We start from the raw sequence: 25,341 nt of genomic DNA on the forward strand, positions 1-25,341 counted from the left end.
CCTAATATAAGTGAAAGTATGTACTCTAGAAATAAATACATATATGCATGTATACATATATGCGTCTTGCATATATTTCACATATATGTGCATATATGCGAAAATATATGGCACTTACATGAAAACGGCCATTTTTGATATATTTTGAAATATATGTTTCATATATGTCTATGTGTTTTACATATATGAGTTTTGCATATATTCTCATATATGCAGCAGACATACATGGGCACTGATATTATATATGTAATTTACATATATTGACATATATTACATTTCTGTATGGGACTACATGCCTGCACTTATACCTACAGACTGAACAAGTAATAAATATGCACACCAGCACTTTGGTGTTTTGAAAAGTTTATGTTTTCAGGCCCCCAAAATGCAATTTTAGAGTAATTGAATGCCCAAACATTATAAAAAGTTTTCCGTTAAAGACAAGCTAAAGAAAAACTGACAAAAGTTGTCATTATTGGTACTAGGCTACTAGCAAAATATTATCTTACATTAATTATGACAGCTGGGTTAATAAGCAAAATATTTATTTAGCATATTTTATCAAAATGAGGTTCTGGCGTGACACTCATTGGGACTTCAGCGTGAGATTGATGCTGAAAGCGTGTCACGCCAGATGCGTGAGAATAGGCAACCCTGTTTATGGTGTTTTGTCTATTGAAAGTTGTCGGCATGTTGTTAAATTACAGTACAATCCATTGAAGGCATTGTTTTCAGCCGTCAAATATTAAATATAGCGCTGTGTGTGTGTGTGTGTGTGTGTGTGTGTGTGTGTGTCAGCAAAGCCCCAACAAACATGGCGACTTCTGCTTGACACATTAGAGTAATGTTTCTATAGCAACGCTGCAACTCTCGCGGTAACAGAGAGTGCGAGACTGACTGCAGCGCCCTGTTTCCTTTCGCCGCTGTAAATGGGCAAGTGCGCGAGCTCCGGCAAAATTCAAGTCATCAACGGTCATAAACTTTAATCACAAACAGCGTACAACTCTCATTTTTACATCGGCTGTTAGTAAATTAAGCCAGGCTGTTGTTTCTGAAGCGCCTCGGCGTAGTTTGGTGGTTAGTTTGAGGCGTTAACAGTGTAAAAGAGGAGTTGTGGGTGGGTTTGGCGGTTATGGCAGCACCGCGACCCATTAAAGGGATCCTGAAGAACAAATCCAGTATCAAAGCCCGACCCGAGGAGCCAGTCCAGGACACTTCCGAGCCAGGAGCCCCTATAAACTCCGAAGACGACCAGCAGTGAGTAACCAGTCTTTAAAACATTTTGAATGAGTCCGACAGCGCGTCTGTCACCGTGAGAGCTGTCAATCAAACTGCTCTGATGGTGACCGTGACCTGAACTAATGCACTCAACCAGTCCTGTGGGTTCAGTTTAACTGGTCCCAGTTACATCACTGGGATAGGAGCCTAGACTGCTAGTAGGCTCTGAGGTTTATTTTTACGTTAATTTACCTCCTTTCTTTTAGTTTTGTGTTGAAATGACATTCCTCCGATGATATTTTAAAGGTTTCTTCAAAATTACATTCAAAGTAAATATCGAAATATTAACCATGTTCATGTTTTGGTTTGACTGAACCTATTTAACATGTCAACATAAAGGTGAGATAACACTTGTGCTGTCTCTCTGGCATCATAAAACTCAGTCTCTGCAGATCTGATAAATCAGAAGAGTGATTCTCTGTCCTGGAGGTCTCAAGATTTTTCAGAAACCTCATGGAGAGCCTGTGTTTTCAGTATGACGCTTGGCGATGTCTGTAGGTGTTGTTTTTGGCTCTGCCTCCTCTTCCTCTCTCTCACCAGAAGACATTGTTCTTGAATCCAGCTCTCCCACTCCTAGTAAAATAGGACACACAGAATGACACCTATTACTGGATTTCTGTCCTGTGGGACGGCTTAGCCAACTGCACTGACACTAAACGAGTCCCATTAAAACATGAATCCACTGATGCACCTGACCACTAGATAACAGAGATGCTCACAAGTCTCTGAGCTAGAGTCCAAGTCAAGTCTCAAGTCTCTGAGCTAGAGTCCAAGTCAAGTCTCAAGTCTCTGAGCTAGAGTCCAAGTCAAGTCTCAAGTCTCTTTATTATATTAAGTCTCTGGTTATAATAAATGTTGCATCACGTACAGCGACCCATCCAAGCTGCTTAGAACACTGCATAGCTATATATAAGGAATTCAAAGCATGTAATATGTTATTATGACAACTCTATTTATTAGCATACAATATCAACTTTGATTTTGGTATATAATCAGTGTAAACAGGCTATTGCAACATGACAAAAACACCAAGAATGCTTTACTTTTAAGTTAATATCTGTATTTTGCATTTATGGATTCAGTAATGGCCTTCTGTCTGTCCTGGCTGTATAGCTGCACACCTCTTGTCTGGCTTAAGAATGAACAAAGCTACGCTGACTTATGTTATTCATACAATACCTACTCACAAATAAACATCAAAAACAAAGCCGGCTGCAATGAATTTCTGTGCAAAACAGCTTTTACTACAAACACTTCCACACAAGAACATTGTTATCACACAAGAACATTTTGATAGAGAACCAAAAATATTTAAAGTAGATAAAATTAGAATAAATAAAATGGAAATGTCTACATACTATTACTACTGTAAACTTTGCAAATAGGACATCAGCCCCTTCAAGTCAATGAACAATAACAAAGTGGGCTGCAATGAATATCTGTGCAAAACGTCATGGCTCCGCTCCTTCCCAATGACAGAGGCACGCAGGTTTTTTTCCACTGGAGTACTCACGTGAAGGATGCGTGCACAACTAATAACTAATATCATCACGCTATAAAGGGTTGGCCTGCGCTGGGTGCGCCCCTCCCCCTATAACTGTTCTGTCTCGCGGAGGAGCTCATTTGTGTGCATCTGTATGAAACACGCGCTCTGAAACACGCATAAGAAAAAAGAGCGACAGAAAGAACGGCTCCCCTCCAGCCGTGACTCGGCTCCCATCGTTCATGTTTATGAGCCGTTCAAAAGAATCGGTTCGTTCGCGAACGTCACAACTCTAACAGCGAGCTCATCTGACGTTTACTAAAAATTAACATTGTTCACGAGTCCCGGAGCTCGAGTCCGAGTCGAGTCTGAAGTCTTTCGAGGACGAGTCTCAAGTCGAGTCTGAAGTCACTGTTTGTGCGACTTAAGTCGCACTCGAGTCCGAGTCTCAAACTCGAGTCCCCATCTCTGCTAGATAACCACAGTAGTGTTGAGTGTACTGTAGGCTAATATTACAATATTTCTCATCTCATAACAAACATTGGGTCTCATTCACTAAGCATAATTCAAGTCAAATTCATTTAAAATATAATCAAATGTAGTATGATCTCACATTCTTTTATGTATTTTAATAAGTACAAGTCAGAATAAGTATATTGTTTCATTTTTACATAAATATACCTGTTGCTCTGCCCCAGAAACTGCTGTTTGCAGCCATATGAATGAATAGAAAATGGAAAAGAACACAAGTGGATAGAATACAATAGAAAAAAGAATAGAGAACTGAAGTGTTAGAGCTAGATCTGTGCCATTAACTGTTTCGATGTGACTCACAAAATGGGACGTGCTTGATTTTTTGGGGGGTTTTATTTTTAGAAAGAGAACTCGCATGTCAAATACACTCAAAAATGTGACAGTGTGGCACTTATCCATGTAAATGCTCGCTCGTTATGTCTTAGGTGAACTTAAACCGTTGAGAATGAAAATACTGTACGTGTTTAACCTGTGCAGCTCTTAAAGTGACAGCAGCCTAATGTTCCTGCTGCTGACTGAGTGCAAAGGCAAAGAGAAACCACTCACTGCTCCTGACTGAAAGACTTCTGTAGCTTTAATGAGAACCACAGCCAGTTTAATTCTTACAGTCAAGGCTGTGCTCTTTTATTTGTGTAGTATGCTGTTAGCTGAATACTTTAGACTTGCAGAAAAGAAGATAGGATAGAATCATTGATGCAAACTTCATCAAATATGAGGCAAACCTTTTGGTCAGTTTTCTTTGAAGTCTCAAGTGATTTCATAGAAATATAAGACTGAACCCTATGAAGCAGTTATGTATGGTTGGAGTATTTGTGTTTGCTTGTGCTGGAGAGTGGCTGGTTGCCAGGGCGTTTGTTACGGTGTCCTTAGTGCTGCTGGTGCGTGATGCGGTTGCTAGGGCATTTTATTTACTGGCAAAACCCAAGCCTTTGATATTTTGGTCTTGGATATGGCACGGGTCCCTCCCTCAGTGCAAGTCTGTGAGATTTTCAACAGAAAATAGTAAGTAAACAGGAAAGCAGCATGATTTGAGACGGCTACAGAAAAAAAGAGTGTGTGATGAGTTACAGATCAAAATGTAATAATTTAGTAATACTCAGATCTGCATTTATCTTTCTACAGTTAAGATCATCTCTGCTCAGTCACTGTTAACTCAGTGAAAGTAATACCAGCTGTTACAGAAATAGCGACAGGTGTTGATTTCTTTTTCTTATTTTGGTAATGTCACATTTTTTTTTTTTAACAAAATATATTAAGAATGCATTATAAGAATGAATGAAATGAAAATAACATTTGTTATGAATTTGCTGTACCTCATGTATTTTAACTACTGGATCAGGTTCATGGTCTTAGTTTGGCTGATTCCTCATTATATATTTTTATAGTTGATTTACCGTATATGATTGACAGACAGCATTAATTATGTCACATTGTAGGACAATTGCTAAATTTCACTGATTCCATCTTATGGATGTTGAGAAATATTCATTAAATAACTTTGTATTTTACTCTCTAGTTTTAAGTCTCTAAAAGTCTTTAAAGACACTCTCACCTTATTCCTGTATGAATATGAAGCTATTCTTTTCCTAACAATATTCTTTGTTTCTCAGACATCTGCAGTAGCAGGAGAGCCATGTTTTTTGGCAGCTTTTTTTTGTTACTTTAGGGGGATATCCTGTACCAGCTTGTAGATCTTATTTTTAAGTTGAGTTTTTTTTCAGCATTTGGCTCTTCTAATCGCAGACACGTTCCCTGAAATCTGTTGTGCTTGCTCTCCAATAGGGCTGGGCGATAGGTCAAGAATATCGCCTTTAAACATTGGCATTTCTTTACACAGGGATATTTTGACATGAGCAAACAGCAGCATACAGAACAGTTCAACAACAGATCCGGGATTCACACATCGTCTGATTGTCAGCACCTGCAGCGTTTCTGAAAATAAGACTGAATAATATAAATAAAACTAATAAAATAAATAGAAATTAGTTATTTTTCTCTTAAATCAAATGAAAACTCTAATTATTGAAAAAAAATATGAAATTAACTGATTGTATTAATCAGTCAAAATTCTTAATGTTCCTAGTTTGGAGGTCTGTTTTGACCCGGTTTTAACTCAATAAAAATAACTTCTCTATATATTTAGAAGCAGGGGTATGGTGATTATGGGGCTATGTAAATATTTTTTGCAACGTAGGTTCATCATTTGTAATTTTTTTCCGATAATGTTGATAATCGTCTGTTACCTGACTGTTGACATCGACATCGCGATACTTGGTAGAAATCGTCCATATACGATAATATTGTCTCATCACCCAGCCCTAAAATAGCACATTTCCAGATGCCCAAATAACGTCTACATGTTCTCCGCAGGGATGTGTTCTCTCGCCCTCGCTTTACATTTTGTACAATAATGACTTCGTAAGTAAACACACAGACATGTTTTTTTTTTACATTTGCGGATGACACCGTTATTGTCAGTCTCCTTAGTAAGGATAAGAACTGTATGTATAAGTAGGGCTGTGCGATACGGAGCAAAAATGTATCTCGATATATTTTGCTATATCTCGATATACGATATATCTATCTTTACAGGAAAAATAACCCCCCAAAAACTACTGCAAAAACAAATATGTCAAATATTACATGTTTAGGGCCCTATGAAATGTTTCATTTTTTTCTTCACCATGTGTTTTATTGTTCCCTAATTATGTGTTTTAGCATGTGGATTTCTGGCAAATACTTTTATTTTGACGGGTTTACCTTTACAGTTCTGTGTATGTGATACTACAGTCTATGATGTGATGTGATGCTAGTTTTACTCAGACAAACGGTCAGATGCTCATGAAGTGACTCTCAGTGCAGTTCTGGAGAGGTTGTTCATGTGTTTACGTCTTTATTTAGTGAGACGACAGACACTGAAATCACAGCGAGCGTCACACGAGCTTCCGTGTGTTTAATGAATGAAGAAGCGCCATTCATTAACACAGACATGCAAAACATGCAGAATTCATATTTAAATAGACTTTTCTGGCTTAATATTTGCAGATATTAGTCCATATTGCGATTTGATGCGAATGCAATGTGACCTACTTTTGATTAATTCATTCAACATTTGACAAATTCCGTGACATTCCGCGTTAAACTGTAAATTCCGATTTTATGACTGGATTCTGTGATTCCGTCTGAGTTTTTCTGCATCATGTAAATCATAGGGCTCTACAGTAGACATCTGCCTGCTGTTCGCCTGACGCCAAACCGAGGCATCTCCATATAATGGAGCCAGTTGTCCTTGTTTTTTTGTTATTTTTTTGACTAGTTCTGTAGCCTCTGGGCTGGATGCGGACGACTAAAACTATTCTTGGAGATTATACTCATCAGTTGTTCCATGAGTTTAAATGCTTCCTTCTGGTTACGTTATCGTATGCCTACACTTAAGAGTAACTGGTATGGATTTACTTTAATTCTTACTGCTGTTAGACTTAAACCTGTGAGAGTGTTGTTTGTATAGTTTATGGACAGTTTTTAGTTTGATGGTTGTGTAAAGTTTACAGACTTTATGCTGCATCAAAAATTGCCCCTTGGGCTTTCAATAAACTTGAACCTTGAACCTACTCTCCAAATAAGTCCCTGCAGGCTGCTTGCTCATGTACTGTTTTTCTAACCTATGATCTTTTTCTCCCATGTGATACCACTGTTCACCATTGGGGAGGCCTCTGCCTCCAACATGAATGAAACTGATCTATAAATTATGTTGCAAGGGAACATGAACATCCATTCTGAAGAGATTAGCTTTATTTGACTAGTCCTCGGTCCTGCTTTATATTCATCCTTCGGTAAATCTTGCACTGATTGTGTCCAGCATCTCCCTAAAATAATCCTCTTGTCAAACAACAGTTCTTTGAAATGCTATCGTTAGGTTTGAGTGGATTTCCACACTTGCTTGGTAGCAGCACCTCATCCAAACACTGGTTGTGTAACTGTTCTTCTTCCATGTGGATTGGCACATTTGACTGCTGCTGCTAAAGCATTAGTGTTCTAGTCTGCTGCGTTCATGTCACCAAATACAATCACAGGATTTTCATCAGACTACAAAACACAGAAAGAAGAACTACTAAAAAGCCCATGTTTAGTTACGGTTCTGTAGCATGTCAGAGTTTCACCTGCTTGAAGTTAGGACTGGGTGATATATCTAACGATATGATCATCGCCCAGCCCTACTTGAAGTGTTGTAAAGTATCTCTGTCATTGCATTGACAGAGTGTTGACTGAACCATAATTGATTGACTGGGGTCATACTTAGCTTTGTTGTATCACTTTGACTTATTGATGGTCCATCTGGTCAAATACGAAGATCTCGCCGCTCCGTCCATGCAGTAGATGCATATCCTTAAATAGGCCAGTGAGAAATGGATCATTTCAGAAGGGAATATGGTACCAGGAGTGTTATTTAAGTATTAAAGATTTATTTGTATCTCAATGAGCTTTCAGGTTTCATTTTATGTGAAAGACTTGTATTGATTTATTCTTCAATTCAACATGAATTTGAAATGGATTCCATTTACTTTAATTATAAGTCCTGATCATACAGAGAAATAATTATTAGTACTTGATACTTTTTAATCTAATCTAGATTAATGCCGGTATTGCCCATATAATTATGCATCAAATGCATCATCTGCCACTTTAAGAAAGGCACTCGATTGAAATGAATAGTGCTTTGCTTTACGAAACTGCTCTTGGGGGGTAGCACTGTAGCATGATGGCTTATAGCATTCAGTGCATTGGGAAACCTAGACTTAAGACAGGAAATAAGGCTTTGTGTGCCAGTCTTATTTATATCACTAAAGGGTCAGTATATTTGGCAATGTATGCCACTTGGTGCTATTTTTTGTCTGCCGTTTCCAAAGTACTCCAAAAAGATTCAAAGTGGGGCAGAGTCCTTTGTTTAATGTAGAGGATCCCAGTGGGAACATTTGCATCACGGCTAAGAGCTTTATCTATAATTCTATAATACATTCTGTGTTTCTACTCATTCTTTTAGGAAGAAGTCACAGAAATGGGATGAAATGAATATTTTGGCCACATATCACCCGGCGGACAAGGACTATGGGCTGATGAAGATAGACGAACCCAGCACGCCATACAACAGGTAAGCAGCTGCCATTAATGCTGTTTAGACCATACCTGTATCGATCTGTGCTGTGACTGTGCTACTGCGTAGATTCAGGAGTGAAGCTGCCGCCACCCTATTAAATCTAAGAAGAAAATGAAACCGTGCTCGTTAGAACAAATTGGATTGAGTGAAGTTTCTAGGAAGGGATTAAATGAACAAAACATTAATTTAGGGAAATAAAATCAACTGACAATTTCTTTTTGGACTAAAGTGTGCAGGAAAAACATCTATAAAACAGCTAGAGCCTTAATGCTACAGCTTGAAGAATAGTCATTTTTAAAGATCTGATCTCTTGCTGAGGCTGTATGGATTGGGAATATGGGTTGTTCAAAGTGTTGCTCTTCTCTCTGGATATGTTTCTGCCCCGTCTGCAAAATACAAGAGCAGCACTGAGGGTGCAACTCAATATGACAGGGCAAATTTGCAGAAAAGGTCATTCTGTCTTTGTCCCTTCGGGCTGTCGACCAAAAATCTCCTGTCCCTCTTAGGATGGTCGGCAGTGACGATGATGAGGGGGCGCTCAGCGATTCGGACGGGAACACAGTGCTACCTGGAGATGACCTCGCTAAGAAGTAAGTGATGTATAATAGCTATCTCTGATATGTATATATTTCTTCTAATGTTTTGGGATGTACCCATGTTTTAGGCTCCAAACCTTAACCCCCCCCCAAGGAATTCGCTTTTTTTTAATAATGACCGAACACTTATTTACTATTTGGTCAGGCTGCAGTGTATCAGAATAGCTCAAAGCACACAATTCTTGTTAGTAATGTGTCAAATGAAATAAATAATCCCTTTATAAGTGAAGTTACATAATTATTAGTTATTGAAGACAGGAAGGTTTTAAGCAGCAGTGCAGCTGCATTAGTGCACATTAGGTGTGTAATCGAAGCTTTTAGCATTATTGTGCTGCCACAGGAAATGAAGGGAGATTGTGATGAAACTCTGTCTGATAATGTGTCTGTGTCAGGCTGGCGGCAGCGGCGGAAGGAGCAGGATCTCGCTTCATGGAGGAACCAGAAGAGGAGAGCAGTGAGGAAGAGGAGGAGGAGCTGAGTCCGGAGGAGCAAGGTGACACACATGTCTGGCCTCACAGAGAAAAAACATACTTGTGAAATAGAGAACAGGGTTGAGGGCATATAATGCTAATGTGAAATAAAACCACACGTGCCGTATTCAGTTTGATGTACCGATCTAGTACTGCTTTCCGTCAGCTTTCTTTTAAAAAACAAAAACAGAGGCATGATTTGATGTTCATCGACTGAATCAGTGGATTCTCGAGCTGGATGTGTTTTTGTTTTGTCCTTCCTCAGTCAGAAAGAAGCAGTTTCAGATGATGAGGAAGATGCATTATAATGAAGGTATGAACATTAAACTAGCCCGGCAACTCATGGCCAGTGAGCTGGAAGAGGAGGAAGACGAGGACGAAGAGATGAAGGATGACACGGAGACCGAGGACATCACCGTTGACCCCCCACAAGAGGGTAAATAAAGACTAAAACCATGTGTTAGTAACACTATTGACCCGCACTGAACTGCACATGTGGTTTGGAGAGGAGTCAAGCCATCACTAGTGCTGTGTTTGGGGTTAGTGATTTGGATAAACTTTTAACCCGTCATATTAACCCTGTCTGACCCTGGAGAGCTCGACATATGGAATAATAGAAAAAAAAAAAATTCTCATAACTGTCAAACTGTCTATTGGACATCAGACAAAATGTAAAAAAAAAAAAAATTACGGTATTTAATACATATTAGGCATTTAGGACCAATATATTGATTAAAAAAAGTATCTAATTTAAAAAAAAAAATCTAATCTAAAATATTGATTGATTGAATTAATGGTGCTGAAAATTCAGCTTTGCATCACAGGAACAATTTATTTTTTAATATATATTAACATAAACAAAACAATTATTTTAATTTGTAATAATATTTCATAATAATAGTTGTTTTTTTACAGTGTTTTGGATCAAATAAATGGAGCCTTGGTGAACATAAGGAACTTAAATATAATTTAAATACTACCCAAAGTTTACAATGTTATGAAAATATTACCAAGCCACATATATATATATATATATATATATATATATATATATATATATATATATATATATATATATATATATATATATATATATATATATTTATATATAATTAGTTTTAAAAAATCTTTTTAATGTAATACTGCCGATATGTTTTACCCTGCTTTTTCTTTACGGATGTAAAAAATGTTTTGAAATACTGTAATAAATTCAAACGTCTCATCGTTCATCTATTACAGCTGATTCGTTGGATTTATAAGGATGTCAAGATTTTGTCCCATGACCGTCTGGAAGGCAGCATGTCGTCACCGGTTCAGCTTCGGGATCCCCCTCCACCCCGTGTGTCCTACCAACAGCACAATGCCACGTATATCATCCAGCTCCATTATTTGCCAAACGTTTATTGTCATCACGCTAAGAAACGAGACTGTTATCAGACAGGTCCAGGCCTGGACTCCACCCTCTTCCTGTGGCGAGAGCGTGGGAGTCCGCTCAGAAGTGTGCTTGTGTCTTACACCCCTAATGATCCACAATCAACCGTACACTGTATGTGAATCCCCAACTCTTGTAGTGATTGAGTTTAATGTGATCTGACCAGGCCGGTGGTTTAGGATGCACCGCTAATGGAGGACGGATGTGGTCCTGGGCTCTGACACACATCGCTCACATGAGCTCTACTGTATGCACGGCTTCTGAAAACCATGTTTAACCTCATCGCCACTAATAGTATCTTAACAGGTGAGTATTACTGAACTAGATGTCAAACTACTGATCAGTAGACTGAACCCTGTGGTTGTCTCTGTTGCTTTTCCAAAACTGTTTAACAGATGCTGAACAGTTCTGATGGATTTTGACTTGGCATCCTTATTGAGCTTTCTTTGTTTTGATTGCATTTTATTTCCTAAATGCCATTTATAATGAGGTGATTTCTTTCTATGATTGCTGAAGAATATAATTATCCTTTCAGTACCTAATAAAATAAAAAAAAAAATCATAAGTTTGGTATGTTGATGCAGCAATTTGATCCCCAAAATTGGATTTGTTATTCTGGTTTATCAATTTAGTCATGGACAATCACACACAATACAATAATAAATAATCATCATACTAATAATAATAAGCTAAATGGGTGAATGCTGCAAACAAAATATAATATATATATAGAAACCCCCCCCCAGATGATTATTATTTTATATAAACTCTTGAATATTTTCTATTAAATAAAAATATTCAGGCTTGTTACAGTAATGCAATAAAATACAAAAAATTCAAAAGTCAAAAATATTCTGGCTCTGTAATGATAAATAAATAAATACAAATATTATGACTCATTACCAAAATGCAATAATAATAATAATAATAATTGGGGGAAAAAAACTTCACTGTAATATAATAATTCAGAATAAAATGTACCACCTCAAATAAAACATCCAGATGCATTACATTCATAAATATCAAATATTTACAAACATTTAGTACTTAAGTTGTGCTAAATTTTAATGAAATGACCAAATTACATATATTTTTTATTTTATTTTTATTTTACTTAATAATAATAATAATAATAATAATAATAATAATAATAAAACGGTTCTTGACTGGTTTTACAAAGTTCACCCAAACACTGGCACAGTATTGTTTTTTTGGAAACCGTTATTCAATTCAAGTGTTTCTGTCTGGATGCATTTTATAGACCTTTTTCTGGCTACTGTGTTTCTTCTGGACATAAAGACAGCACAATCAGTGTGAGATCTGTGTTTCTGAGATGATCCCATCATTCACACGGCCTGCCCTTGACTGAATGATGTCAGGAAATTCACAAACTGCTGGACACATTGAATATAAAAGCACCTATTTCTTAACTGGTATCAGTTTTTGATGAAAAGAATGAAAGGTCTGGTATTGTCTTGCGATGTCCCATCAGTCATTGACGTGGATTGCACACATTCATACGGTCATGTCAGATATAGTGCAGTCCTACATTTCTACATTCTCAAGCACAAGTGCTTTGATTTTTATCATTGTTGAACTTTCTTTTTTTTGCTTCACGCGTTTTGAGTAATTTGACAATTTCTGTTCATTTTATTCCTCCACAATATATATATATTTTTATTTTCCTAAATATATGTGCATATTCTTCAAATGAAAATGTGCATATTTGTCAGTCATTAAAATGTTGGTATGAACTTGTTCTTTGGATTTGTTTTTAAGTAAAGTAAGTGACATACCATTACAGAAAATACAGTGATATTACTACATTACAACTGCCAATACTCAAGTCGAAGTCAAAAAAAATATCAGCTTATACCTTTATTAAAAAGCTCGTTCACATCACACCAACAACTGATAACTATTTCCGTGTTCACATCAGTTATCTGTCTCCCACTTTAAAACATTGACACGTCCGCCATCTTGGAACGGTCAGTGTGTCGTCACTCGCTATTAAAAGCAATGCGTTTCAAGACGTCACAACATTGCACAGCCTCTGCTGGGGGAGAAAAAAGACGAAATGTTAAATTCCTGAATAAATTGGATAAACTTTCACGGGTAAGAATGTGTTGGTTTGTGTTTTTATATGCGTTAATTCGCTGTTACAGGTTTTCAAACTACAGTACCTTTTAAATGTGTTGGCTAACGTCTTTGTCTTGGTGTGTTAGTTTAGCAAAATCATTGGTAACTGGAATTGGTAACGTTTGGGTGATTGGGACAGCACATTTTTTCTTTGATTTAGGCTGGTGTAAGAATATTTACTGAATTACACAAGTTCATACTTTGATATATTTTTATATGCAATATTTCCTTTTCTGTTCATCATTATTAAGAGTCCATTTTAATATCTGTTCAACATTATTTCTCAGTTCATAAATTCATACAATACAACACATGCAAATGAGGTAAAAGAGGGCTTAATGTCCCAAGTGCGTCTCATTTTAATTATGTGGTCTTACAGTTAGGGCTCAGCAAAAGAAAAAAAGTTTTTATTTTCACTCATTAGGTGAGAAAACACATTCCGGATAGTTATACTGTCCCATTTGATACATATATACAGTAATAAGAGTAACTGAATTTTTTTTTTTTTTTTTGAAGTTATTAATATATTTTAGTATGTACACTAAATTTTAAGCACGAGTTCAGAATCAGAAGTAATAGCCTAACAGTTTCCAATGAGTGCATGTCAGAAATCAACAACTAGATGGAAGTATTTCACACAAAAATAAAAATACATAAATTCAACCAACACAAACTTGATCTATACATTAAATTCACTTGAAGGAATGGACTTTTAAGCTTCAAAAAAAAACCATTAAAAAAAACGTTTTATATATATATATGCCTGGTCGATGTACATGAATGATTTTTAAAGAGCGAAACTGTATCGGTCGTTTCATTGTGAATAAAAGTGGGAGTGAACCTTTTCCTCAAACGTGGAAACCAAATCCAGTGTATTTACTTCATGAATTTCACAAGCATATATATATATATCTCGAGATAATCTGAAGCAGTCTTTGATGCTGTTTTTTTTGCTAAAAAATTGTCAGAGAGCACATGGAAAGAGTGTAAGTGAAGACTGGGTTCACTGGCCTGTTTCTGGCCGTGTCTCAAACTTTTCTTTTACTGTCTATGGTCTCAAATCTCTCGAGCGGCAGATGAGACGTCACTGCTCCTGTGAGACACTACATGTGTTTTCCTCCAGGGGGCGCGTCAGGGCTCAAACAGCCGACTCCGTCCTTAAACCGCGTTCAAATCTCAAGACCATGTTTATCTTACTGAACACATCTGCACACTAAAAAGTGTAATTATTTAAGTATGCGACATTTAATGATACTTAATAGATACCTAAAACGGAGATCCGACTACAATCTCAATATGTTTTTTACGCACTAATCGCAAACGCCTGTGATTGGTCAAACCTGACCAGCGCTGGGAAAAGTAACATTTAGTAACGTTAACCGCTGGACGCTAAACTGTCTGAAAAACGACAACGAGAAAAAATGTATTTACATTGAACTGCACGGCTTCGAGTAAAAACCTGGATGATGATAACAATAACAATAATAATAATAATAATAATAATAATTAGTAAAAGATGCCGTAAACGAATTCATCCGTATAACCACACCCACTTTCTACAAAGCCCCGCCTTACAAAAACACGTCAGCCAACCCGATGCTTGGAAACGTAACGGTCAAATTGATTGACAGGCGAAGTGAACACACGGGCTAAAACTAAGTCCCGCCCATTTTATAACTAACGAACCATATGATTTTTAATTCTACTTGAATTATTTCATTTCTATTCTACAGGACGAAGCTCGTGGAAAAAAGTGCAGTCTAGATAGGCAGCGAGCGCTCTGGGTTTCGAGACGCAGTCAGTCTGTGCTGCTCATTTGCACTCATATATCGGTCCGCTCGCTAATGCTGGAGGAACTAACGTTAAACCTTTTAAAACCCATTTCTACAGCTTCACGTCCGACTGAATCCAATGTGTGGAGTTCATCCGGGATTCTGGAGTGATTTGAAGAGAAGTTTGAGCTCTTTCTGTTTTTACTGGAGCTAATGTTAGCCTGCTAGCTCTTTAATCCGTGTTTATAAACCTGATCAAGTCAACATGAAGATTACTGTGGATTTCGAGGAATGTCTCAAGGATTCTCCCAGATTCAGGTGAGGAAAGACATTAGGCGTTTGTTTGGGAGTAAATGGGAAAGTACAACATAAGCGTAACGTTACACTTAAAAAAAATAATAACATTGATTTAGATGCTCATTATGCTGTCAGTATTTAAAGCTCATACATGGCATTGTTTTAATGGGTTGGGTTTGTGTTAATCATTAATTTATTCATAGCATGCCATTTACATATTCACATTTTCATTATGTACATGTAATACACACACACACACACACACAGTGCTGGTTATTAATTGATTAGATGTAATCTGGATCACCTAACAATAAAAAAAGTACTTGTTCTTAATTTTATTGATTCTCCCTAATACCTATTTTATCTTTTAAATGTTCCTTTCCTAATTAGCCTACAGCTTATATACACCCAGTTTCATACAGAGACCAGTCACAGTCAGATTTTAGAATCTTAGCCCATTCCTCAGTAAGGAACCGCTTCAGCTCTGTGATGTTGCTGGGTTTACTTCCATCCACAACATTTCAATTGCATTAAGGTTCAGAATTTGACTCATTGCGTGTCATTCCAAAACATTAACTCTGTCCTCCTTTAACCATTCTTTGGTAGAACAACCTGTGTGCATGGGATCATTGTCTTGCTGCATGATCCACTTTCTCTTGAGATTCAGTTATTGGACAGATATTTTCCTTCATAATTTGCTGGTATAATTCAGAATTCATCAATGTTGGCAAGCCGTTCTGGACCAGATTGCACCCAAACCATGATACCAGCACCAGCATGTTTCACAGATGGGATGAGGTTCTTCTGCTGGAATGAAGTGTTTTAACACACATTTCTCCAGTATTCCTCTGGGTTTTAGAGTGATCTTTGTTAGTGGAGCACTCCTGGAGGGTAACATTGGTCTTGAATTTCCTCCATTTGTACTCCATTGGAGTCCAAACTCAAACCTTTTCTAGCCCTTATGAACAACACCAACTCTTTTTCTGAGGTCCTCCGAGATCTCAATTGTCTGTGCAATGATTCACTTCCACAAACATGACCAAACCTTGACAGATCCATACTCTTTAAATAAAACAGGACATGCACTGCCACCTCCAAATGAACAGCTAATCCTAGAGATTCACATACATTTGCCACACACAGATATGCAATATTAGATAATTGTCCTGAATAATAAGTGTGCCATTTTGTTTCTTTCCATGTAAACGATTGCAGTTTGCAGGTTTGCGATTGTTTTACTGATTCATTGCCAACTTTTGGCTTTAATTTTTAATTTCTGTTGTATCTGGTTGTGTTGGGTCCTGTTTTTGAATAGCAATGTGAGCTGCTGATGTAAAGATTTTTCCATACAGTGAAAGTGGATGGGGACCGGAGCTGTTAGTGTCTCTGTGAAAGTGTTGAAGAATTATTTCTGCTTTCTGCCCCGTCATCTCTCCTGCCTCTCTCATAACCACATCCTCTCAGAAATAAGGAGCAGATGTTTATGGAAAACTCTTTTTTTGGGGGTATGGGGGTCAAAAAGGCGCCCTGGGTTTAGCTGAGAGGAAGTGAAACCACTGGACAGATGCACTTAATCATGTTGTTTCTTACGCAAAGTCAAAAAGCACTTCATTGACCACTGTAGTTTACGTTTTCTGAAGAAAATAGGCAATAGTTCTCATTTCCTCAATCCCTGACTGAAACATTTCTCATCAGGACTGTTTTCTATAAAGACTGGAATCATGAAGGACAGTTTTCAAAGCTATGAATTATTATAACACTGACTGCACCATTTTAAAGGTAAAAAATGATAATATAGTCTAGCTATAATACACAGATGAGGGGAGTTTTCCTACTTTAGTGTGCACTTTTCACCCATCTGTGATCAGAAGCTCATCTGTCAGCACAGAAGTCATTTCACACCGTACAGTTTCCTCTGCAGCCAGGTTTTCCACTCCTGCTTGGATCATTTTTCCATTTTCTGTGTTTAACTCAGTGTATTGGGAGTGATGGGTAAAACCCCGTGGAATGGCCCTCTTGACATCGGTTTCCATTTATGTGTTGGGTTTGAATTTGCTGGTTGCGAATTTATATCCACTTTGATCGAAGAGACGTTTAGTTTTTAGCAAATGCATTTCACTTCAGCAACTTCATCTTCGACCCAGTAAACACATTGTGTAGGGCTGCAGTAAACCTCTGAACTTATAAAGCAAACTAAAGTATTTAATCGTACGCTAGATGCCGCTTTAAAGAATAGACACATTATTTCGCTCGATGTTTATTTTTGTTAACTGAAGGCAACGTAGCAAGGGTTTGTGGTGTTTAAGGCAAAACCGGTACTATTCATTTTCTCTGCTGACTAGAGTTTTATTTGATTGTGTATAATGCAGGCACTATACAGTATACATGCACACCAGAGTATCATAAACACTTGAGGCTGAACTGTTTTGACTTCAGTCAGTAAGCAACCACCTAGCAGACACCCAGATTGCATGCAGGGAAATAAAAATACATTACATTTTAATGTACATTTTTGATGATTTGTTGGTTAGCTTTCCATTAAACTCATGAACCCCCCGCAGGTCCTTCATAAACCCTAGTTAGGGAAGCTTGTATTTAATTAAGGTGTCTTTACACAAACTGTTTAATGCGGCTCAGGGGTGGCATTAATGCATTTACATATCAGCTAGAATTGTATTCTTTGATTCTAGGGGCTAAAATGGGTCATAATTTAATCAGTTTTTATGCAGCATTATGTCTTTACACAGGATTTTTAGCAGGCACAGCCTGGAGCTTATCTTAGCTGTGCCATTAGTTAACCTGAACTAACCAGGGGGGCAGGGTTTAATATTTTATTGAAGCACCCCTGGGCGCCGCCATTGGCTAGCGGACCCCCACCCGCAGTTAGCATTCCATTGACTCCCATTCATTTTGGCGTCACTTTGACAGCGAATAACTTTACATCTGAGGCGTTTAAAGACTCCATTTGTCCATTCATTATTTCTAAAGAAACACGAAAATGTATAAAAGGCCTCATTACCTTGTATCTTACGTTATGGTCCCGTAGAAGCCTTTTTGTAAAAATAAATGGTAAATGGACTGCATTTATATAGCGCTTTCAACAGACCGCATCCAAAGCGCTTTACAATTTGCCACCCATTCACACACACATTCACACACCGACTGCGGTGTCTGCCATTCAAGGCGCCATCCAGCTCGTCAGGAGCAGCTGGGGTCAGGTGTCTTGCTCAAGGACACCTCAACACTTGGTCAGGTGAAGCCGGGGATTGAACCACCAACCTTCCGGTTGTAGCCACTGCTGTAGGCTAACGAGTGCGTCATAACCACAGTAGAGAAATTACCGTATGGACAGGAGGAGAAGCTCGCAGGCAATCTTTGTCATCTGTGTCTTGAACACCCTGAAGCCCCTTTCACACCATGGCCAGATTGTCTTCTGTGTAATCGCTTGTCATGTCCTAGAATGGGGACCTAGTAACATTGCCGGGATTGGAAATGGAACGTGTCACATTACACATCACATCCTAATGCAGGGTTCCTCAAATCTTGTCCTGGAGGGCCAATGTGCTGCAGAGTTTAGCTCCAACCTTGATCAAACTCACCTGTCTGTGATGTTCTAATGATCCTGAAGACACTGATTAGCACGCTCAGGAGTGTTTGACTAGGGTTAGAGCTAAACTCTGAGGATTGCTGTCCTAATGTCACAAGTCTTAACAGGATCTTTACAGAATGTGTGTGAATGCATACACCGATTCCAGAAAATCACTGGCAGTGTGAATGAACCAAGATCCAATGATCCCGTGACAAATCAGTGTGTTTTCCAGAATCTCTGTGTGAAAGAGGCTGGTGTTGGTGTTGTGGTGGCTTCAGAAAGATCAGTGGTTTTTGGAGTTTGGAGAACGTGCAGATCTATTTTCTTTCTTTTTTTTCTGTCTTATAGTTGGCAAGGATTTGCCTGCAAAATGTCCTCCATGTCATCTCATTACGTGGTGTTGTTGGTTTTCTAAAAATTGTAGGATTAGCTCATTGTGAACTCCCCACCCCCTCTCTTTCATCTCAGATTGTTTCCCAACAATTGCAGGAAGAGTTCGACAACATAGGGGCCGACCCGTGCGTCACACACATCAAGCCCAAATCCACTGCTGCTATTCCGTCCCAATCAGGAACTTCTACTGATCTCACCTTACCCTCATTTCCCATGATCCTCAGAGACTGGCGTCGAGCCAACTGAGGACTCGTCATAAGATCTTTCATTACATCTACCTCATGGTAGAAAGTTAGTTGCGTTTTCATTCTCTAAATATTTGAGGAAGGTGGGTGTGATTCCTCCACTGAATCCAGCTGGCTAAACAAATCCCTGTCCACTCTTTAGGAATAGTATGATGACCGTTGACAAGTAGAGGTCTGATGTGGTTTCCTGCTTCTCAGTTGTTTAGTCTTCTGTATTGCCTCTTGTTCTTTGATGCTGGGTACTTTATTAATATGGTCCCACATCATTGATGAGATTAAAGAAACACCAAACAATAGTTTCGTTCAGTTTGGTTGAGTCCCACGATACCTATCATAACCATGACCGACCGGTTAAATGTGTGCCTCTTGAAAAACAAAAGAAAGAAGAAATTGTAGGGATGCAACGATACCATTTTTTGATACCAACTGATCCGATATCAAAAATTCTGAGTATCTGCCCATACCTATCCGATACCAGCGCAGTTTTTTTTTTTATTCAATATAGAATTTCTGTACTTATCTGTGTTGACCTGATCATCATTATTTTGTGTTATTCCCAATTAGGGCTGTCACTTTTTATTCGATATTCGAATATGCATTCGAACATGACGTGAAATATCCGTAATCGAACTATAAATAAAATATCCGGTTATTAAAATGCCATGAGTAGCACATTTTTCACAGTCTATGATTAGACTGTTTGTTTTTTATTTTATTCCTTGCCATCTTATCCAGTAGAGGACACTCTAGACGTATTGTAGTGTAGGCCCATGACCAAATCAAGTGAATTAAAGCTGCGGTAGGGAACTTTTGACGCTCTAGCGGTTAATAAACAGAACTGCTTGCGTCTTGCGGAAGAACATCGTAGCCGGAACTACTTCTCTCTGTTTATGTCTATGAAGAATCACAAAGGTACTGGGTTACTCCGCCGCGGTATCCCCGAAGCAATCTAAAATAGTCCGAATATAAACACTTATTATAGATGCACCCTAGTGATTCAGGACAAGCTAAAAACACGGTTTGGAAAATGGATTTATGGTGTACTCTCTTATTATATAAATTTTTCTACATTTTGAACACAAACAAAGTTACGGAGCGCAGCTCTGATTGGTTGTTTCTTACCGGGAGCGATGGAGTTTCTGCAAATGGTAATGGGACACTGGGAGGAGCCAGAGGAGCTTGATTTTTTCATAGATTATCTGTCTCATATTCTACTGTCAGGACATAATGACAGGTTTAACAAATATGGAAAAAATATTTTTTTTACAAAAGTTCCCTACAGCACCTTTAAAAATAGTAGTCAGGCACGTCTGTGCGCTTCGAACATTTGTTCTCCACCGCAGGGAACATTGTAAATAAAAAGAGAGCCACACTTAATCCAGATCAAGTGGATAGACTGGTGTTTCTCGCAAACAATATTAAGAAGTGAATTAGTCTAGGCTATATGCTTTACTCCTGCTGCTGTTTAAGTTGTCACGTTATTGTTTGTGCCTGTTCTGAATCGTTTTTTTTTTTTTTTTTTCATTTAGCCAAATGTTGTGGGATATGCATAGTGGCACTTCATATAAATTGATATTCTAAGTTGATAACCTGCTGTTTCAAACATTAAGTAAAAACTAATAATAATCCAGATAGTCCTGTTTATGACTCGCTGTTAATACAATTGTGATTGAATCTCCAGTAGGCTATGTTGTTTTTGTTTTTTGTTTTTATGCGCGGGCGGGCATGTGGATATTCGAATACATTGCATGATATTCGATATCCGTTCAAATTGGATTTTTCTCAAAAGTAACAGCCCTAATCCCAATCTACTACATATACACAACTTCATTTTAATGAAAAATAACAAATGAAAAAATACATAAACATAAATGCTTACAAAAATATCACTATATAAACTAGGTTGGTAGATAATTCAGCAGCAAAAGATACTCTAGGTTCTAGAAAAATCACGGGTACACAATAATTTTATAAATATTTGTCTTACATATACACAAGACAAATATCGGCCGACCTCTAGTTCAAAGTCACTTCCAGTCAAGTCAAATCCCCTTTCTTCCCCATTCTGATGCTCGGTTTGAACTTCAGCAAGTTGTCTTCACCACATCTGCGTGCATAAATTCATTAAGTTGTGGAGGAGACGTGAAAAAATGAGTTTCTCCAATATATTCAAATTGGATCACTGTATCCGTTTCAGCCAGTACTGTTCCTTTAAGATTTATTTTAAGCAGTTTTTCATGCTCCTATATACTCGTTTTGGAGGGTTGTGTTGGTGTCAAGCCATTCTGGAGGCAGATATGTAGTTTGTGCCGCACTTTCCTCCTCTCATGACTCACCGGTCTCTGGATCTGCTCCAGCTCTCCGTCGATGAGGCACTGGCCTAGATTTCATTAGCAGCAGCCCACTTCACTGCTGTCAGCACTTTCCCAACCGACTGCACCAGCCAGAGCTGTTTTGGGAAAATCTCTGGGATGAAAATAAGTAGCAAGTCGTTTTGTCAAGAAGATGTGCCTCAGAATCATAACTCAACTGATTAACTAAGAGCTTTGTACCTCAGCAAGATAACTCTCAGCTAACCGCAGAGTGACCGGAAGATAATGGTTTTAAGTCAACTGAAGAAAGGCATGTGTCTTAGGGGTTAAGTTTGGCTTTGTGAAGATATATGAAGAACAGAGATGACGTTCTGGGGCTGCATCATATTAAATAGTATGTACGCTGGCCCTTCATGAATTTACATCTAATGGAAAATTTAGTGTTGATTGTGCCACCATGACTGTTTCCTGAAATAACCATAAGTGGATTTAAAATCATTTAAAAGCCAAAGCAAATGTTTTTTAATCGACACATTTCTATTTTGTGGGCCCACAAGTAAATACATAAAATCAAGTCAAATAAAAAGCTAACAAAAATGACAAACACACACCCCAAACTTACTAAAACTTTAAAAACCAAAATATGAAAATAAAAACCAATTCCAAACTATAACAGTATCTCAATGATACTAAAATAATATCGCAGTGAAGAAAGTTAACGTATTGTGTGCATTACCCACATTTTCAATCATTTTCAGCTTAAAGCTTAGTAATGACTTTTTAGGTTACTATATATACATGTATTTATTTATTTATTTATTTATTTATTTATTACGAATGTTTATTAATCTTATCTAAAAGCATTAACTTAAACTATAATAAAAATCATATCTGCATGTTGATTTATTATCATAAATGCATGGACACTGGCTGATATTTAGTGTTATGACTTAAGACCGATATAAACCGTTATTTTATCAAAATGAATTAAATAATAATGTGAATATATTGTAAACTGTAATTTATTTCTGTGATGCTCCGCTGTATTTTCAGCATCATTACTCCAGTCTTCAGTGTCACATGATCTTCAGAAATCAGATAAATTAAATAAAAAAGGATGTTACCAAAATATTGTGCATTTGAATCTATTTGCTAATTTTAAGAAAAAGGAACAAAAGTAATTGCTCATATCTACATCGACATATATTCAAAAAATACTTGTCCTCAACCCTGGTCTTGAACGGTGCGTCTGAGTGTGCTTTACAGAGGTGTTTTTCTCATTCTTATTTAGGAATTTAGTTAGATTAACTCAAACATCCCTGCGATGAAGTCACATGGGAACATGAGGAGAAAAGCAGCTGTTGAAGGGAGTGAAACTGCACAGATTCTCTCCCCTCACTGTTTTGCTGTCTTCGGGACAAAATGATGTGTAGATATTTTTAAACTATATCAGCTAATCATCAGAATCTGACTTCTGCTTTTAACCAAATAAAACATAAAAGCATTTAATTCGACCCCCCAAGTTCATTTGTAATTTTAGTCAAGGTTTGTGACACGGTTTTTCATGACATTAATTTCTACCTCCTCTCTGACCCTGTTTTTTCTGCTATACCTTTAAGAGATCTGTATGCAAATGTGCTCTGTTGTGATTGGCTGACCTCTGCCTGCCAGAGCAGTTTAAGGCTATGCCGATAATAAATTATATTATACAATATTTTAAATGATAAAACTTGTCAGACAGTAAAACATAGATCCAGTTAGATGAACATAGATAACACCTTTTTCTGAGTAAGTGTGAATTATCAAACTAAGTTGTTTTTGGTTTGTTTTTCTTGTTTTGAATGTTTTCCATGATCTGATTACGTGGAGTGTGATGGAGTTACTGTAAATGTCTTCAACAGAGCCACTATTGAGGAGGTGGAGGGCGACGTCTGTGAGCTCGAGTCCAAACTAGACAAGGTACGTTTGGACTGCTAGAGTTAATGGACCTGTAGAGATGAATGTGCCAATATGAAGAGAACATGGCCTGTATATATACTGTGTGTATGTGTGTGTGTATATATGTATATGTATATGTATATGTATATATATATATATATATATATATATATATATATATATATATATATATATATATATATATATATATAAAATAGTGAAATGTATAGTAAAATAAATGTACATATTATGTTAAGTTTAATTATTTTTTTAATTAAATGTATATTTAAAAAAAAGTTAAATTATTTATATTAATGATTAATTAATTCACATTATATTGAAATATAATTAATATTATAATAGCTCAGTGGTAAACGCACATATATATTTAAGAAATATGTGTAATTTATATTTATTTCTTATATAAATCATACATAAATATGAAAAATATATACACATGTAAATATTTCTTAAATAAACAAACACACATGCATATACACATACAGTAGACACACATATATTATACAAACACGATTAATCAATTTGACGGCTCTAGTGAAATGTTTATATCATGCTATGAATATAGTAATTATTAAGATGATTTGTATTACCATGCAATATAATCTAGTACTTGTTTTTCTGCTGTTGAAAAGCAGTGCAGTAAACATTTTGTTCAAATTTATTAGCAGTATAACATTTTGAGTTAACGTCACTTGCTTAAATGTCAGCAGCTCTCATGCAGACACAAACAAAACCTGAGGATCATTTGAAAATATCTATTCCCATAATCTCATAATGGCAAAATATCAACCTAATACTAAAGCAGCAGCAGCAGCAGCATCTCTCTCCAAGTCTTAGTTTAATTTGAGCTCTTTCCTGTCGAGTGCTGTAAAAACTGTTGGAGCAATGGAACGGCTCATTGTTGGGTCAGATTCAGGCCCACCCAGCATAATTTGGCCGAGTGACTCAGACCACTCACTTCCTCCTCTCTGAGGAAGGATATGAAATATTAAGGAGGAGCTGATACAGCTTTTCTTAGAAATCGACACACATTATAAATGTACATAGTGTGAGATGTCATTAATCAGAGTCTACATCAAAGTCATCCATCAGCAGACCTGAAAACAGGTGTTACTAGCAAGCATCAGTCAATCTATCAACCAATTTATGTTGTAAATTAGGTCTTTTTTTAATGCTATAAAATTTCATCGAGATCATGAACAACAATATCACAGTAGACCACGGAAATTCAAAAATGTCCCTTATATTCAACTTCCAAAAGTGCATCATCTTTTCCATGTTAATTCATTTAGTTGACTAGTGCTGTGTGCTGTATTAACAAAAACATAAATGGCATTAATAAAAACACTAACACTGACAAGCTACGCAATAATGCATTCATAATCGAATGCGATTCATCTAATGAAAGCGATATAGCGCAGCTTGTCAGTTATCTACGGCTCTGTGTATTAAATGTTGCTCCATCTAAAAGCCTGTGATGGAGATTTACTATGAATTTACTATTAATCACAGAATCGGCTTTACTGACGAGATGCGCATGGCAGTTACATGGGAATTATCGTGCAGCCCTTGTTTGTTGATCACAAAGTACAAATTAGAGGAGTACAACTAAGATGCGGAGTGTATTCAAAGTGCCACCATTTCTGTTTACAGTGTGTAGAATGGTGCGCTGTGATTGGTGGAGCGG

The 25,341-nt window shown here is 37.2% G+C and overlaps 2 protein-coding genes across 10 annotated transcripts in view; both read left to right on the top strand.

Annotated features, from left to right (window-relative positions):
* The first annotated feature begins 887 nt into the window (after window positions 1–887).
* Window positions 888–12,702, top strand: LOC127943410 (protein phosphatase inhibitor 2). Its single transcript, XM_052539877.1, has 6 exons — window positions 888–1,257; window positions 8,337–8,444; window positions 8,957–9,040; window positions 9,439–9,539; window positions 9,782–9,952; window positions 10,756–12,702. The coding sequence occupies exons 1-6, from the start codon at window positions 1,133–1,135 to the stop codon at window positions 10,773–10,775; spliced, it is 609 nt and encodes a 202-aa protein (XP_052395837.1). The 5' UTR covers window positions 888–1,132; the 3' UTR covers window positions 10,776–12,702.
* A 2,068-nt stretch (window positions 12,703–14,770) lies between these two features.
* LOC127943148 (arf-GAP with coiled-coil, ANK repeat and PH domain-containing protein 2) overlaps window positions 14,771–25,341 on the top strand; it is a 38,924-nt gene continuing 28,353 nt past the window's right edge. For 2 of the 9 annotated variants that reach the window (XM_052539356.1, XM_052539360.1), the window contains exons 1-2: window positions 14,776–15,177; window positions 23,597–23,654. In XM_052539356.1, the coding sequence (XP_052395316.1) occupies window positions 15,125–15,177; window positions 23,597–23,654 (111 nt within the window). In that variant the 5' untranslated portion in view covers window positions 14,776–15,124. Of the gene's footprint in view, window positions 15,178–23,596; window positions 23,655–25,341 lie in introns of all 9 variants that reach the window. The other 7 variants (XM_052539357.1, XM_052539358.1, XM_052539354.1 and 4 more) reach the window with 6 other exon arrangements.

This window comes from Carassius gibelio, chromosome A22 (assembly GCF_023724105.1).
Source record: "Carassius gibelio isolate Cgi1373 ecotype wild population from Czech Republic chromosome A22, carGib1.2-hapl.c, whole genome shotgun sequence".
Lineage (NCBI taxonomy): Eukaryota > Metazoa > Chordata > Actinopteri > Cypriniformes > Cyprinidae > Carassius > Carassius gibelio.